This window comes from Platalea leucorodia, assembly GCF_965183815.1.
Source record: "Platalea leucorodia genome assembly, chromosome: 20".
Lineage (NCBI taxonomy): Eukaryota > Metazoa > Chordata > Aves > Pelecaniformes > Threskiornithidae > Platalea > Platalea leucorodia.
Genome location: NC_138842.1, coordinates 7416682 through 7429462, shown reverse-complemented (window position 1 = coordinate 7429462; position 12781 = coordinate 7416682). Strand labels below are relative to the sequence as shown.

The window sequence follows — 12781 nt, the reverse complement described above, 5'->3', positions numbered from 1 at the left end:
TTCAGAGTCACTTGGGATTTAGTCTTCCATTAGCTGCCTTCTCTCAATTCCTTGGGCGCTGACTTAATGCAAAAGATGTCATTATCCTTCCTCTCTTCCACTTCAACTGATAAGTAAGAAAAAGCACTAGCAGCAGAACAGCCTCTTTCAAAACACTGCCTGTGTCCATGCCCTGGACTGAAGACAGGGCACATTTAGCAGCCAACACTGGGAAACAGCTCTGCATTTCAGAGCTAGGCTTCAAAGCGAAACAGATGGCTTTAGCTCTTTGGCAGGGAAATACTACAATGGCTAAAAAAAGAATGGGAACCATATTGAGCAAGCGATGCTCCCACATCATCTGAAGGGCAATTCTGCAGATGCTCTCTCTGTGCATAGTGCTCCATTCTTACAGAAGCGAACATCATCCACGAACAAGAACTAAGCTGCAAGTTGTCCGAAATAATCCAGTTTATGCATATGCAATCTTTATATTACACCAGGTGTCCCTTGGGGAGATACCACTGGGGAAAGAAAGGAAGGAAACTAAGGAGAGATTAGCACAGGTGAGGGGAAGTTCACTCCATATTGTATGACGGGTACAAGCTACACAGTTCTTTCGCCTCAATTATAGCAACCTCTAATCCCACTCTGTACGTCCCCCTTCCTCCTCCATCCCTTTGAAAACTTGCATCCTAAGCTGACTGTGGAAAGTAGACAGCGTGAGCAGGTAGGCCAACACTATTTCCGTTCTCGAGGAATTTCTGAATACCTCAAGCTTGTTTTCGTTGCAAGAAAAGGTACATTTTTGAGCTCCCTGCAAAACAAATCCTCGCCAGCATTTCAATTCATAACCTGCACAGCTCCTTGCTTCACCCATGGCAAATGCTAAAAAGGGATCATTGGAATATAGCCCATTTTCAAATAATATCTAAAGGTTTTACTTCGGTGTCAAAGCATCATGAAAAACAGAGTTCAAATATATTATACATTAATATTTTAAGTTAATGTAGAAATGAAAATGAAATTAGTAGAGGTTGGGCTTTTTAACCTTCAAGATTTGGCTGTTATCAGGGAGCGCTTAATGAATCACTTCAACTTTTTCCATAAGTAACATCATCCACTTCCACACAGAAAATGGTTCGATCGAAAACAGCATCAGCAATATCCCTTCATAATGTAATAAAGTTCGTCTCCTGTACGCAGCCAGCAGAAAGCCTTTCTGTCATACAGAAAGTTTGGAAGGTTTCCTTCAAGATCGGAAGGTAGATAACTGCAAGGCCACATTGCACAGGTCCTAACTGTATTCCCACTGTGCAAGGCAGGGTACTGGACGCCCCATTCAAGCGGGAGCAAGCCTGGAAGCCAAAGACTTCTATGCCTTGCAATAGGAGGGGAGGGTAAACTGAGCAGCTACCTGCCTTTGCGGTTCAGGAAAGCACCTTGCTCCCGCATCTGCGGTTCTCCAGTCGCAGCTGCTCCACTCTCTCCCACAGAGGAGCAGCCCATAGCCTGCCCTTGGGGATGCGGGCTGCCCCCTGTCTCTACCCAGTTTCTAATAATGACCTCACGGCGTGTTCAACTGGTCAAATGTCAAAAGAAAATAAATGCATGGGAAGTGACTAAGAGATTTTTAATAGCAGGCACCGTCATTACAATTATCCCTCCCGATCTTTTATTTAGTGTAGTCCAGAGAGCTGCAGTGGGTTAAAGCTAATCTAAGGAAAAGCATGCCGCATTAAACAATGAAATATAGTTATGACTCACACATGACAATATAGCTGAGCTCTCATAAAGCATTTTAAACCTGACGTTCTGCTCTGCCCTGATCCAACAACTGCCAGCTTTTCCTGGACAATAAGCATTTCTCAGCCACAGCAAGCCTAGAGGAAGCCACTGAACAGAGCCTCCCTCTACTACAGCAATTCTAGTTGCTGGCCAGAGCTGAAGAGGAACTCCCTTTCACACGCCATTCACTCGTTTGTACGAGGTGAAGAACCAGTACAACGTTTCTGAACGGCTAAAGCACTAAAGGCAACACTGGAACACCAGCAGAGCAAACGAGAACAATTACTGACGTCCAGCTAGAGGAGACAGTCTCCAGCACAGTTATATTTCTTTTCAGCCCAAGCACAGCCACTGGAGCTTTAGCAGCTGTCTGTTCAGACCTAGTAAAGCTATTTGTCTGGAGCCCACCATTCTCTCACTGTAGGAAGCAAATTACATGTTTGCATTATCGCTTTGGCTTGCTTGCTGGGACCTGAAGTGCGCTGCATGCACAAATAGGCTTTTCTATTTCTCCATCTATAAAGGATAAAAAGCAACAGTTGCCAAAGTAATGATTCCCAGCTAATGATGTCCATCAGGAAAGATGCATCTTCTGCCCTGCAGAGCTGTGGATTGTTTGTTTACGTTGCAGCATCTTTCTAGCTAAGGTGATGAAAGAAAGTCATTGTTCCAGGCACGTTTTGGAAGCGCTCAGCAAATTATGGTAGGATTGTCACAAGCTGCACAAGAGTGCTACTTACTATGACAAAAGAATCAAATCCATGAAGACTATATGCTCTCTAAAGAAGTAACCAAGATCTAGAACATCCTCCTAATAGAATTATTTCCCAGCAGGGACATGACATAAACCTTGACCTGAAAATAGCCAGCTCTCTTTTGTATCAACTGCTAAGTGACGACCTCTTCTTTGGGGCTAGAAAGTCTCCTTTGCTCTCCAGCCAGCACACCGAGTGACCCACGCTGTTACCTAACTTACTGTTGAGGAATTTCCCTGATTCTTCACCTCTAAAAACAACTCCAACAAATAGGACCAGACATAAAAATAGGATGCATTTGTCATAAAGCCCGTTCTACTCATCCACAGAAACATCCACAGAAGCATATTTTCAGCAGAAAAGATTGAATCTAGACAATTGAATTCAATACCTTCAGCAGTACTTCCCAGAAGACCCCCATCTCCTCAAAGACCACACAAAGGCTCTTAGAGACTAGCCTTTTAAGCTAATACCTACAGCTGACTGTTATAAGCCCCACCTGTCCATTTCCACAGAGTAAGTACCTGCTACCTTTCCCAGCTGCGCAGTGCTCTTAAAAAAAAAAAAAAAGCTATGAGAATTTGGGGTAACCCAAATTAGATACTGCTTTTCTAAGTAGGAACTCTTTCAACCAGTCTATGAAACTCCCACAGCAGCATTTTGTCGTTAAGACTGGAGGTTATCAGTAGCCCTCGTGGCAGGGAACAGGATTGAGAACTGCACCCGCTTTCTGGCTTATCCCTAGAGCCATCTTTCTAATGACAGCCTCTGTTTTTAAAGCCTGAAGTGTGGAGGTGGTCCACATGTAATTTGAATGCTTAGGAAAAAAGCTCTTGGCTCTTTTTTTCTGAAGGGATGGTGTGGAATTATTCTGGAATTTCTTTTCTCGGTGCTGCATCCAGTTAAATACTTTCTACTAGTGATTTTTCTTCCTTTCTTGTTTTATTTTATTCTTGTTACAAAAATGAGATGTCAGAAAATCTGACACATTGCTGTACCATATGCTTAGTGTCTATTTCCAGCAGCAGGTGAGAATCTCATGATTCAATTCCCACCTGTGCCAAGGCCATTTTACACCAATCTGCTCTGTAGGAAAACATGGAACAAAAGCCATAAAATCTGTGGAAGACACGTATATATGGGTTGCTGTGCACAGCTTCAGCATTGCCCACAGGAAAAGGGAGTACATATATCCCCTTCCATCCCTGCGCAGTAAGTATTAAACCAGGAAAGCATTGCCTAAAGCCAGCATCACCAAGCCACATTCTACAAGCTGGGTCCGACTCTGAAAAATAACGTGTCAGCTTCCTTCTGTGGCACCATTTTCTTTTACTCTTTTAGTGTTCACGCTTAGAAACTTCCATTAAAGAAAAGAAAAATTACTTTCTTGTAATCACCAGGTGACAGGATGTGGTGGTTTAAGGCACAGCACCTGATATTGGAAAACTCAAGTCATAAATGCCAGACTTCAGGAATCTACAAATCTGTCCTTCCTGGAACAAATTTGGGTCTTGAAAGCTTAGCATCATTCACCGGAGTCCTATTGCCCGATTTATTCATCAACGAGTCCTTGCCTTGAAGCAGCGTAATGATGTTTTCTCTCTGATGTCTGATTGCCAACTGGAGGGCTGTACAGCCAGTGCTGTCTTCCACATCAAGCAGAGCACCAGCCTTAATCAAGGTCTTTATAATGGCCATATTGCCCTTGAGAACAGCAAGGTGCAAGGGTGTCCAGCCCACTTTGTTCTTAGCATTGACATCTGCCTTGCACTCCAGAAGATTGATGACAGCCAAAAAGGAGCCCCGCTGGACTGCAAAGTGGAGGGGGGCCCACTCTGACTTCTCGGTGATGTTGGGATCTGCCCCACATCTCAACAGCTCACAGACCACTGGCTCATCGCTGTAGCGAGTAGCCAAGTGAAGTGGTGTCCAGTCCATGCTTCCTTTGGCGTTCAGTTTGGCGCGGCTGTCTTTCAGGAGGTGGATGATTTCAATGTGTCCTTTGAAAGAAGCCAGGTGCAGGGGAGTCCAACCTTTGTCCGTCCTCAGCTCCACGTTGGCCCCGTATTTGATGAGTTTCTCACAGATGAGATACTTCCCCCTCACCACAGCCAGGTGCAGGGCACTGTAATGATTCTGATCCAGGCTGTTGACAGAGGTCCCATTCTTCAGCAAATAATGGACTACCCTGAACTTCCCTCTCTCCACAGCAACATGAAGTGGGGTTCTATGGTTCTTCTGCTTTTTCTCCAGGTCTGCTCCTTGACTGGCAAGCAGCTTCACCAAGCTGACATGTCCAAAGCAAGCTGCCACATGGAGGGCAGTTTTCCCATCAACCTCCTGGGTGTTGGAGTCAGCCTGGCGAGACAGCAGTACTCGGGCCACATTCTCAAAGTTGTTCTGTGATGCCAAGTGCAGAGGGGTCCACCCATCACGCTCCTGAGCATTCACCTGTGCTTGGTGGTCCAGCAAGAGGCGTACAATTCTGTCATCCCCATTCTGAGCAGCAAAGTGAAGAGGTGTCCAGCCATCATCATCGGGCATATTGATGTCCGCATCACGCTCTATCAGAAGTGAGCAGATCTCTGGCGACCTCTTCTGAACGGCCATAATGAGTGGGGTGTAGCCACAGATCACCTGGCTGTTCACATTAGCTTTGCAGCTCAGGAGAAACTTCACCTTTTCCACATTTCCCTGCATCACCATGAGGTGAAGCAATGTGAGGCCATTTTCATGGACTCTGCAGACTTCCTCAGACAGGATGTCCTCTGGAATTTCAGCCTCACTGTAAGAAGGTGGGATATGAACCTCCTGATTATCAGTTTCTAAAGGCAGGGGAAACAAAATAGGAGAGGGAGAGTAAGACCAAGTGAAATAGCTTGGTGTGCACAAGATGGGAAGGAGATCGTGTGAGTCATCATAGTATGAAATGAAATAAAAGGCATTTTAGAGACAGGGAATATGAAACGACGCAAGACCGCTACACGCAGTCTCTCAGAAAGCAGTGAGACGTTTGGCCTCTCCCTCACGGGAACTATATCTGCTATTTTCTGTATAGTTCATTTTCCTTAACTTAAAAAGAAAAGCCACCCACATGGAAAACTTTCTTGAGCCACATCCTTATTACTGGAGAGCGAGGAAATAGGCTATTTTTTGTAGGTTTCCCCTTCTTTATTTTTGAATTATAAAGAAAGTTCCCTACTTACCACCACTTCTGGTGTCTTGAGGGAAGGTGAACTCTTCTTTGTCACTCTCATTTTCAGGAAGAGGAAAAGAAAAATCCATAAGACAAAGTTGCCTATTTGCATTCTATAATGTTTGCAGAGAGTTCTTCTTTGCTACTGCTCTAGAATTTTTTTATCCAATCCTGTTATCGCATCCAAACCTCAGCAGTGCAAATCATGACACTAACAGGAATCCAGGAGCCTGAAAATGATCTCTGGACATCAATGAGATTTTTCTCCTCTTACTTATTTGCTCCCAAACATACATTCTACTTCCTCACTGCAACACATGCCCATGGCAGCATCCCAACTAGTCATTTGCTTTGTTGTATAGGGAAGCCAAACACCCCCACCTCCTAAATCCTCTATACTCAGGCATCTTGTTTCTTGCTGACTGCACAACTAGGCAAAACCTCAAAATAGCAATAGTTCTCAACTGCTACTTCTCCCTGGATGAAGCTGACTTCTAGGCACGACTACACTCCAGTGGCTGGGCTAAAATTGTGACTGTCCTGAAACCTGGTTTTTTTCTTAGTCAGAGAAACACAGGGATTTCAACCTTTTTTTTCTTCTACGAGAGTTGTTTAAACTGGACTGTCCTCAGTTCCATGGAGATGGAAAACAGTCATCTGAGCACATCTGCCAATGAGCAGAACCCCCATGATTCTGTGTCTGCTTGAACTTCTTTTAATGACCAAGACCTACATGATAAACCGCCTTCATCTGAGCAGGTAGAAAGAAGGGTCTTCCTCTCAGACTGTCTATCGTACAGCACACTGGCCATCTTCCTAAATTTATTTGCAAGTTTCCTATCCCCATAAATGAATTACAGATGTACAACCTATGCAAACACGCTGCGCAAAGGTTTCTGAGGTGCCCTGGTTGTCTGACGATAAACAGTGATGAGGGAGGAAACACATTCTTAAGAAGCGGTAAGAATAGGGAAAGGACTCAGTGGAATTTCCCGAGTGGTACTGGGAAGCCATCCTCACCTGCTGGTTCTCAGAGATGGCAGGCTTGTGGGACATCTTCCTAACAAGGCGCTCATTCTCTGGATCTACTACAAGGCTTTGTATCAATGACAGCAGCATGTCTGTTTCTACAGGGATATCTACCAGAGCAAAAAGACTGTTAGCTGTGCAGACTACCCAGATGCTCCGAACCCAGGCAGTACCCAAGGCTGTGGAAGTCTTCCACGTATCCTCCGCATGGGGAGGAAGGAGAGAGATGTGTTGACAGCAAATGGGTACCAAGCGTTTGCAAGGCAAGAGGCGATTTAACTGGCAGAGTTATAGGCAAGCTTATTCCCCAGTGGTTAACCCCTACAGCTGACCCTTGGCTGGATCGCAGTCAGCTACTACACCTGTAAAGCTTGGCCTTTGCTTCGGGTCTTGGTCCCAACACCTCTTCATCAAGTCAACCATCTGCTGGCATTCCCCCGGCCAGTCATTGCTGATGGGTTCCAGGCAGGGCCTCTTTCCTGCGGCAACCTTGACTATAATGGCCATCATGTTGGCTCCTGAAAAAGAGCAGCGTGCACTGGGCTTTTTCTCTGTGAAGATGGCTGTAATAAACATTTAATAAGTGCAGAGCATGTAAGAAGTGTTCATATTTACCTGCATAAGGTTTCTTCTGCATAAGTACCTCCCAAATGACAATTCCAAAGCTGCAGGCAATGAGAGATCATGAGCAATCGCTCCCAAATGTACACAAATATGAAATTCGCTTATTGCTTTCATCTTCTTGAGAAATGGGAAAATTAGGAAAGAAGTTCTTCAGGGCGGAAGGATTTCATCCCCCACACCAAAAGGACAAGATCTTATGAATCACCATACACCTCTGATGCCTCAGCGAAAGGCTTGCTCCGGTGCATCAGTGACTTAGAGCATTTCCTGTGAAAGTCAGGCTCTCAGTGCCTTTTTTTCACTTTATTCACGTTGGGGTTTAGAGCCCTTGACTACTGCAAGTTCATGTGGCCATGCAAATCCTCCTTTGCTCCTTGTCTTGGGTTACTGTGTAGCGTAGTGGCTAAGGAGCTGACGAATTTCCAGAACATACATATGTAGCTTGTGTAAGTGGGCTGCAAAGCAGTTTGGCCAAAAGGAAAAAAGTAAAGTTGAAATCTTTTCTCTACCTGTTACTGACCAAAATGAAGCTGAATACTGAAGTAGACAAGCAATATTCTGGTTGTTTTAAAATCAAATCTAAGCAGAGACTGCTGTGAAAGAGCAGACGCCGTGTTCTGTGCTCTAGTCTTGCTCCTTTTCTATAATAACTTCCAGCAACCTACCAGGATATGATGGAACCTAAGGCAAGACTGTCTGCAGCTCACATGGGATCGGCGCTGCACAGAGGTGCGTCTGGGAAGAGACAGGTGATTATCCACAGATAATCCCACTCCCCCTCACGCTGCACCACTGAGTCTGGAGTACCGCGTGCCACTCCCCGTGTGCTCCCCACCAAGGACGTTACGCGAGGCAGAGAGCCAGAATAAAAACAAGATGAGGCAGTGCGCCAGTCTCTCTTGCTGTGTGTAAGAGCTAGGTGGCCACCCTGTGTGACCTCTGAACAGAAAGGCAGCCCTTACCTGTACACATCGTATTTGATTCCTGGGGGCTTGCTGTTCTGGAGAAACATTTCGGGGGGGATGTAGCTCAAAGTGCCTCTCAAAGCACAGCTTTCAATATATTGCATTCGGCTAGACTGCTCCATCCATTTGGATAGCCCAAAGTCTGAGATCTGCAAGGAGAAAAAATGAGAGCCTCCCCCATAATGCTTACAATCTCACCCCTCCTTGTATTAGCTGCGAGAGACCTCCTTCCTTCCTGATATGAGGAGGTGCCTATAGCTGCAACTTGATACAACCCTGGTAAAATCGGAGTCAGTGCTTTTCACTGAGTCCAGCAGATCAGCATTTCCTCCTAAGTCGGAGCCTTAAGTTCCCAGTTCTGGCACAGATTGCCTGTACGATCTTGAGAATACCACGTAATTTGTTTACCAGCTGCTTCTTACAAGCCCCACTGGTCAATCTTTCATTGAGTGTTCCTGAAGAACCTAACTTATTAGGATTCTGGACTCTTTTGGCAAAAATAACCTTTCTCTTATTTGAGAAATAGCCTGTCCCTGCAAACACAGCATTAAGGTCATACCTTGACATGCATATTCCCATCTAGGAGAATGTTGCCTGGTTTTAGATCTAAGTGCAGCAAAGGAGGTGTCATGCTATGCAGGAAATTCATAGCCAAGCCCATCTCATGGATAACCCGGAATTTGAGCTGCCATGACATTTTGTGAGTGGGAAGAATTTTCTCCAAGGACCCTCTCGCCATATATTCCATCACTATCCCCAAAGGGCTGTTGCAGACCCCGTAGATAGTGACAATGTGCTGGAATTTGATTTTCTCCATCTTGGTTGCCTCTTCCATTAGACAGTCCATACTGGTCCTGGGGGAAAAAAAAAAAAATAGTGGAACAAAGAAATGGTATCAGTCGATTCACAGGCTAAGTTACTGTATAGTAGCTTAGTGATATCCAGCCTTTCCAAGCAGCCCTGCCTACCCCGAAAAGATTCATTCCAATTTGCCCCTTGCATTGGTGATGCTGCAACCGCATCATGACCACACCAGGACCGCTTGGGCAAATTCAACCACTAGGCTCCCAGAGACAGAGATCAAACCTTCCATCTTAGTCCAGCTCTTAGAAGACCTCCAGTGACCACAGAAAGCCTTGTCCATGTGCTTGTTTTCACGCTGTGGTGAAATTCCCAAGTGACGCTTCCCTGAAAGCATGGTGTCAGGAGCAGGCAGAGCATGGTGAGGCATGCCTTTTTCATACACCACATGTCCGCAGGGTAGCCTCAGCGACAGCCTGCACGCTGCCTGCGGGCAGCCAGGGTCCGATGACACGCTGACATGCTGAGCTCGGGTATATGGAGGCTTGCACGGCCAGAGGGCATGCCTTGGCCATACCTATACCTACGCCTCTGCCTGCAGCTTTCTGTCCGTGAGCACGGTGAATCCGGTCCCAGGGGGAGTCTAGACATGTCTGTCCATTGTTGCCAGTTTTGGCAGACCTGTTTTACTAAATCTTTACATTTCCCAACCTGCTGAACGAGTTGGGGTGCCCAGAGCCTGCTGACAGCAGCCAAGCAGTAAAGTGCCAAAACTGCATTTAAAAAGCACACCCTGGGAATGAATCTGCGCTTGCAACACCATTATGCCAGGCCACTAATAGCTCTAAATATAGTTCAGCTAGGCAAATCCTTCTGCCAGACTTCCTCTAGCAGGCTCCCCACAGTAAATCGTACCTCTGTATTGAGGAATCTCAGGTATTGTCTTTCCCACTGTGGAAGAAAAGCTTAACACAGGAAGACAGCTGAAACCTGCAGCGTAGAGGGTTGCGGATCGATCCTTCCCCCCTCCCAGGAAAATGACGGGCTTGGAGAAAGAAGTGACTTCTGTGGTTTCTGGTTCCCTTCCTGGGACAGAATCACTGGGCACAGCCCCTGTCTGCCTCCCTCCCAGGCACCCCAGGGGCTGGTGAGGGCTGACCTGCACAGAAGGGTGGGCTGGATCCTGCGGCGGACCAGCACTGCGGGGGGTAACAGAGAGAGGGAGGTTAGCCCCGGAGGCGGCATCTGCGCCATTAGGACAGATACGTGAGAAGGTACAGCAAGAAGGTGGACGTTGGACAAGAAATGAGACTTGTAAGGGAGAAAAGCAAGAGCCCCAGAGCGATTCCCATACAAGAATCTCAGTGTTTCAGCCCTCTGGGAAATACTGTGACTGCATCTGTGGCTGCGTTTTCTTTTTCTGTGGGTTCCCTGTGATTTTTGTCCTCTCCTCAGCCTCAACAGACCCAACGAGCCCTTGCAGCTGACAGAAGTTGAGGCGAGAGCCACTCTCTTTCCTTCTCTCAGGTGATATATAGATTCAACAGCAGTCACTGAGCACCTGCCCTCCTTGCTTTCAGGTGCCCACAGGGATGTCTTCCATCATCCCACAAAGTCCATCTTCTGTTTTGTCCTGACAAGCAAAACCATCCAAGGTTAACAAACTGGCTGTCAATTCGCCCCATCGTTTTGAAGAAACAGTGCGAAGCTGTTGGTTATGCATCAAGAACGTGAGCAGATGGAAGTCACCGCACCGTGGTCTTCATTCACAGCTACTGGCGAGACACTTATTGTTTTCACAAGCCCACAGACAGGAGTGCTAAGGACTTTTAAAAGCTCCTCTGAAACCTTTGCCTCCTTTGCCTCCTTTGCCTCCCTTACCAGACGACTGTGCTGCTGTGCTTCTTTCAAACCACTGAGTGGCCTGAAAGCTTTCGGTTTTGCCTCTGGGGCTTGTACTTCGTGCTGACGGATAAACCAGAACCATTCTGTACTACACATGGGAAGGCTCATGACAGATCCATATGCCACGCACTCAAAGATGTTCTCTGTGGGTACGTGTGCGTTAGACAAACTGCACACTGATGGTCTGCCTCTCACAAATGTGGAAACCTTCTAAATCAAGTGGAAATAGCCGTTGAACGATAGCCCCCAGATGCACAGGACTACAGGATTTTTGGCACGGACCTAGCGCAGGACGGCATGGTCTTGCCTTGTAATCCAGAACTCACAGGGGCTGCTGAAAAGCATAGCGTAAGTCAGAGCAGCCTCAAGGCTGCTTGGACATACGCAGGGGTAGGAAAGCCGTTTATAACACTACACTGGAGTGCAGAGCTGTTTTAATGACAAAACAGTATGACTTCAGTCCCTAGGAGACCAGTACAGTAACTATTAAAGGCACATGTACTGTTAGATACTTTTCTCAAACTCAGATTTTGAGATTTAGTTTTTCAAATCCTGGCGATTGCAGAAATAGAAACATTTCTGTTCACATTCAGCCATTCTTCTGGAGTGTACACTAGGAGTTGAGACAATCCCTGAAAGCCTTATGATCAAATTTACTAGAATTGATACACACAGAAGTAAAACCGATTAACCTGCCTCTTTTTTTTCTTCCCAAAAGAGAATGAAATGCAAACATAACATCTGAAGAGCACAAGCAGTGCAAATTACAGAGGACAGTCGCTGCTCAGATCGAACCACCTCAACTGCTGTCAGTAACACGACAAGAAAAGTCAGATGTGATTTTTAAGCAGGCAGGATCCTTCCCGCTTGCACGGAATAAAATTTTAGAATAAGTAACTTCGTTGACTCAGTTGTTTTTTCATTAAGACTGCCTATATCGTATGTGGTATTGGCAGTGGCTGCGATTACCTGGCTTTGTTCTGTCTCCAGACCCAAGGCAGTCAGCAGAAGTCTCTGCAGGCGAGAGACAGAGCAAAAAGTAAACTGAAGGTGCAGGTGCACTACCCAGAGAGAAGAGCATGTCTGGAGAGTGTAAGGCAAGGGAGAGAGGTTGTCAGCCCTGCAAAAACAGCTGGAAATTGTCTGTCCCTCAGCTTTAAACCTGGTGCTTTTAGTGACCAATTTAGTTTAATAGATACCCATTAGTCCCAACGTCCAGTGAAAGCTGCAAATAAGTAATCAATCAGGCTGCTTTTATCCGCATGCCCACGTTTAGTTTAAGATGCCTACTTCAGCCTCCGGATTTCAACGCCAATGGTTCTGAATAAGTGTTCCTTTCCCACTTGCGCACGCCCGTACACACATAAGAAAGAAAGAGAGGCAGAACTCCAGACCACTCGTGTTTTTTGCGCTCCCTTTGGGTACCAAACCCGTGACTTCCCAGGGAGAAGCAGCCAGTGAGCACTTCCCTCAGAGTTTTAGCGCCAAACCACCACAGGTGGCTCAGACGGACAGTCTGAACTGCTGAGCTAGAAGAGACCGCGCAGTTACCTCTCCGCGCTGGAGTCCTGCAGCAGGTACGGCGAGCATTTCACTGCATAAACTGTTCTCCACCTCTTGTGCTTGACTTGGTACACATGCCCGAAGCCTCCGCTGGCCACCTTAATCCAGTCTTCTTCAAAATCCTCCTTGTTAAAGACAGTTAAGCTGCCCAGTTGCCGGTCTCTCTCCGAAGTCAT

At 46.3% G+C, this 12781-nt stretch overlaps 1 protein-coding gene across 1 annotated transcript; it reads right to left on the bottom strand.

Annotated features, from left to right (window-relative positions):
* Positions 1–3998: 3998 nt before the first annotated feature.
* Positions 3999–12781, bottom strand: ANKK1 (ankyrin repeat and kinase domain containing 1; the record flags this gene model as incomplete). Its single annotated transcript, XM_082330536.1, has 8 exons — positions 3999–5347; positions 5729–5774; positions 6739–6857; positions 7110–7265; positions 7363–7412; positions 8334–8485; positions 8896–9190; positions 12594–12781. The coding sequence occupies 8 exons, from the start codon at positions 12779–12781 to the stop codon at positions 3999–4001; spliced, it is 2355 nt and encodes a 784-aa protein (XP_082186662.1).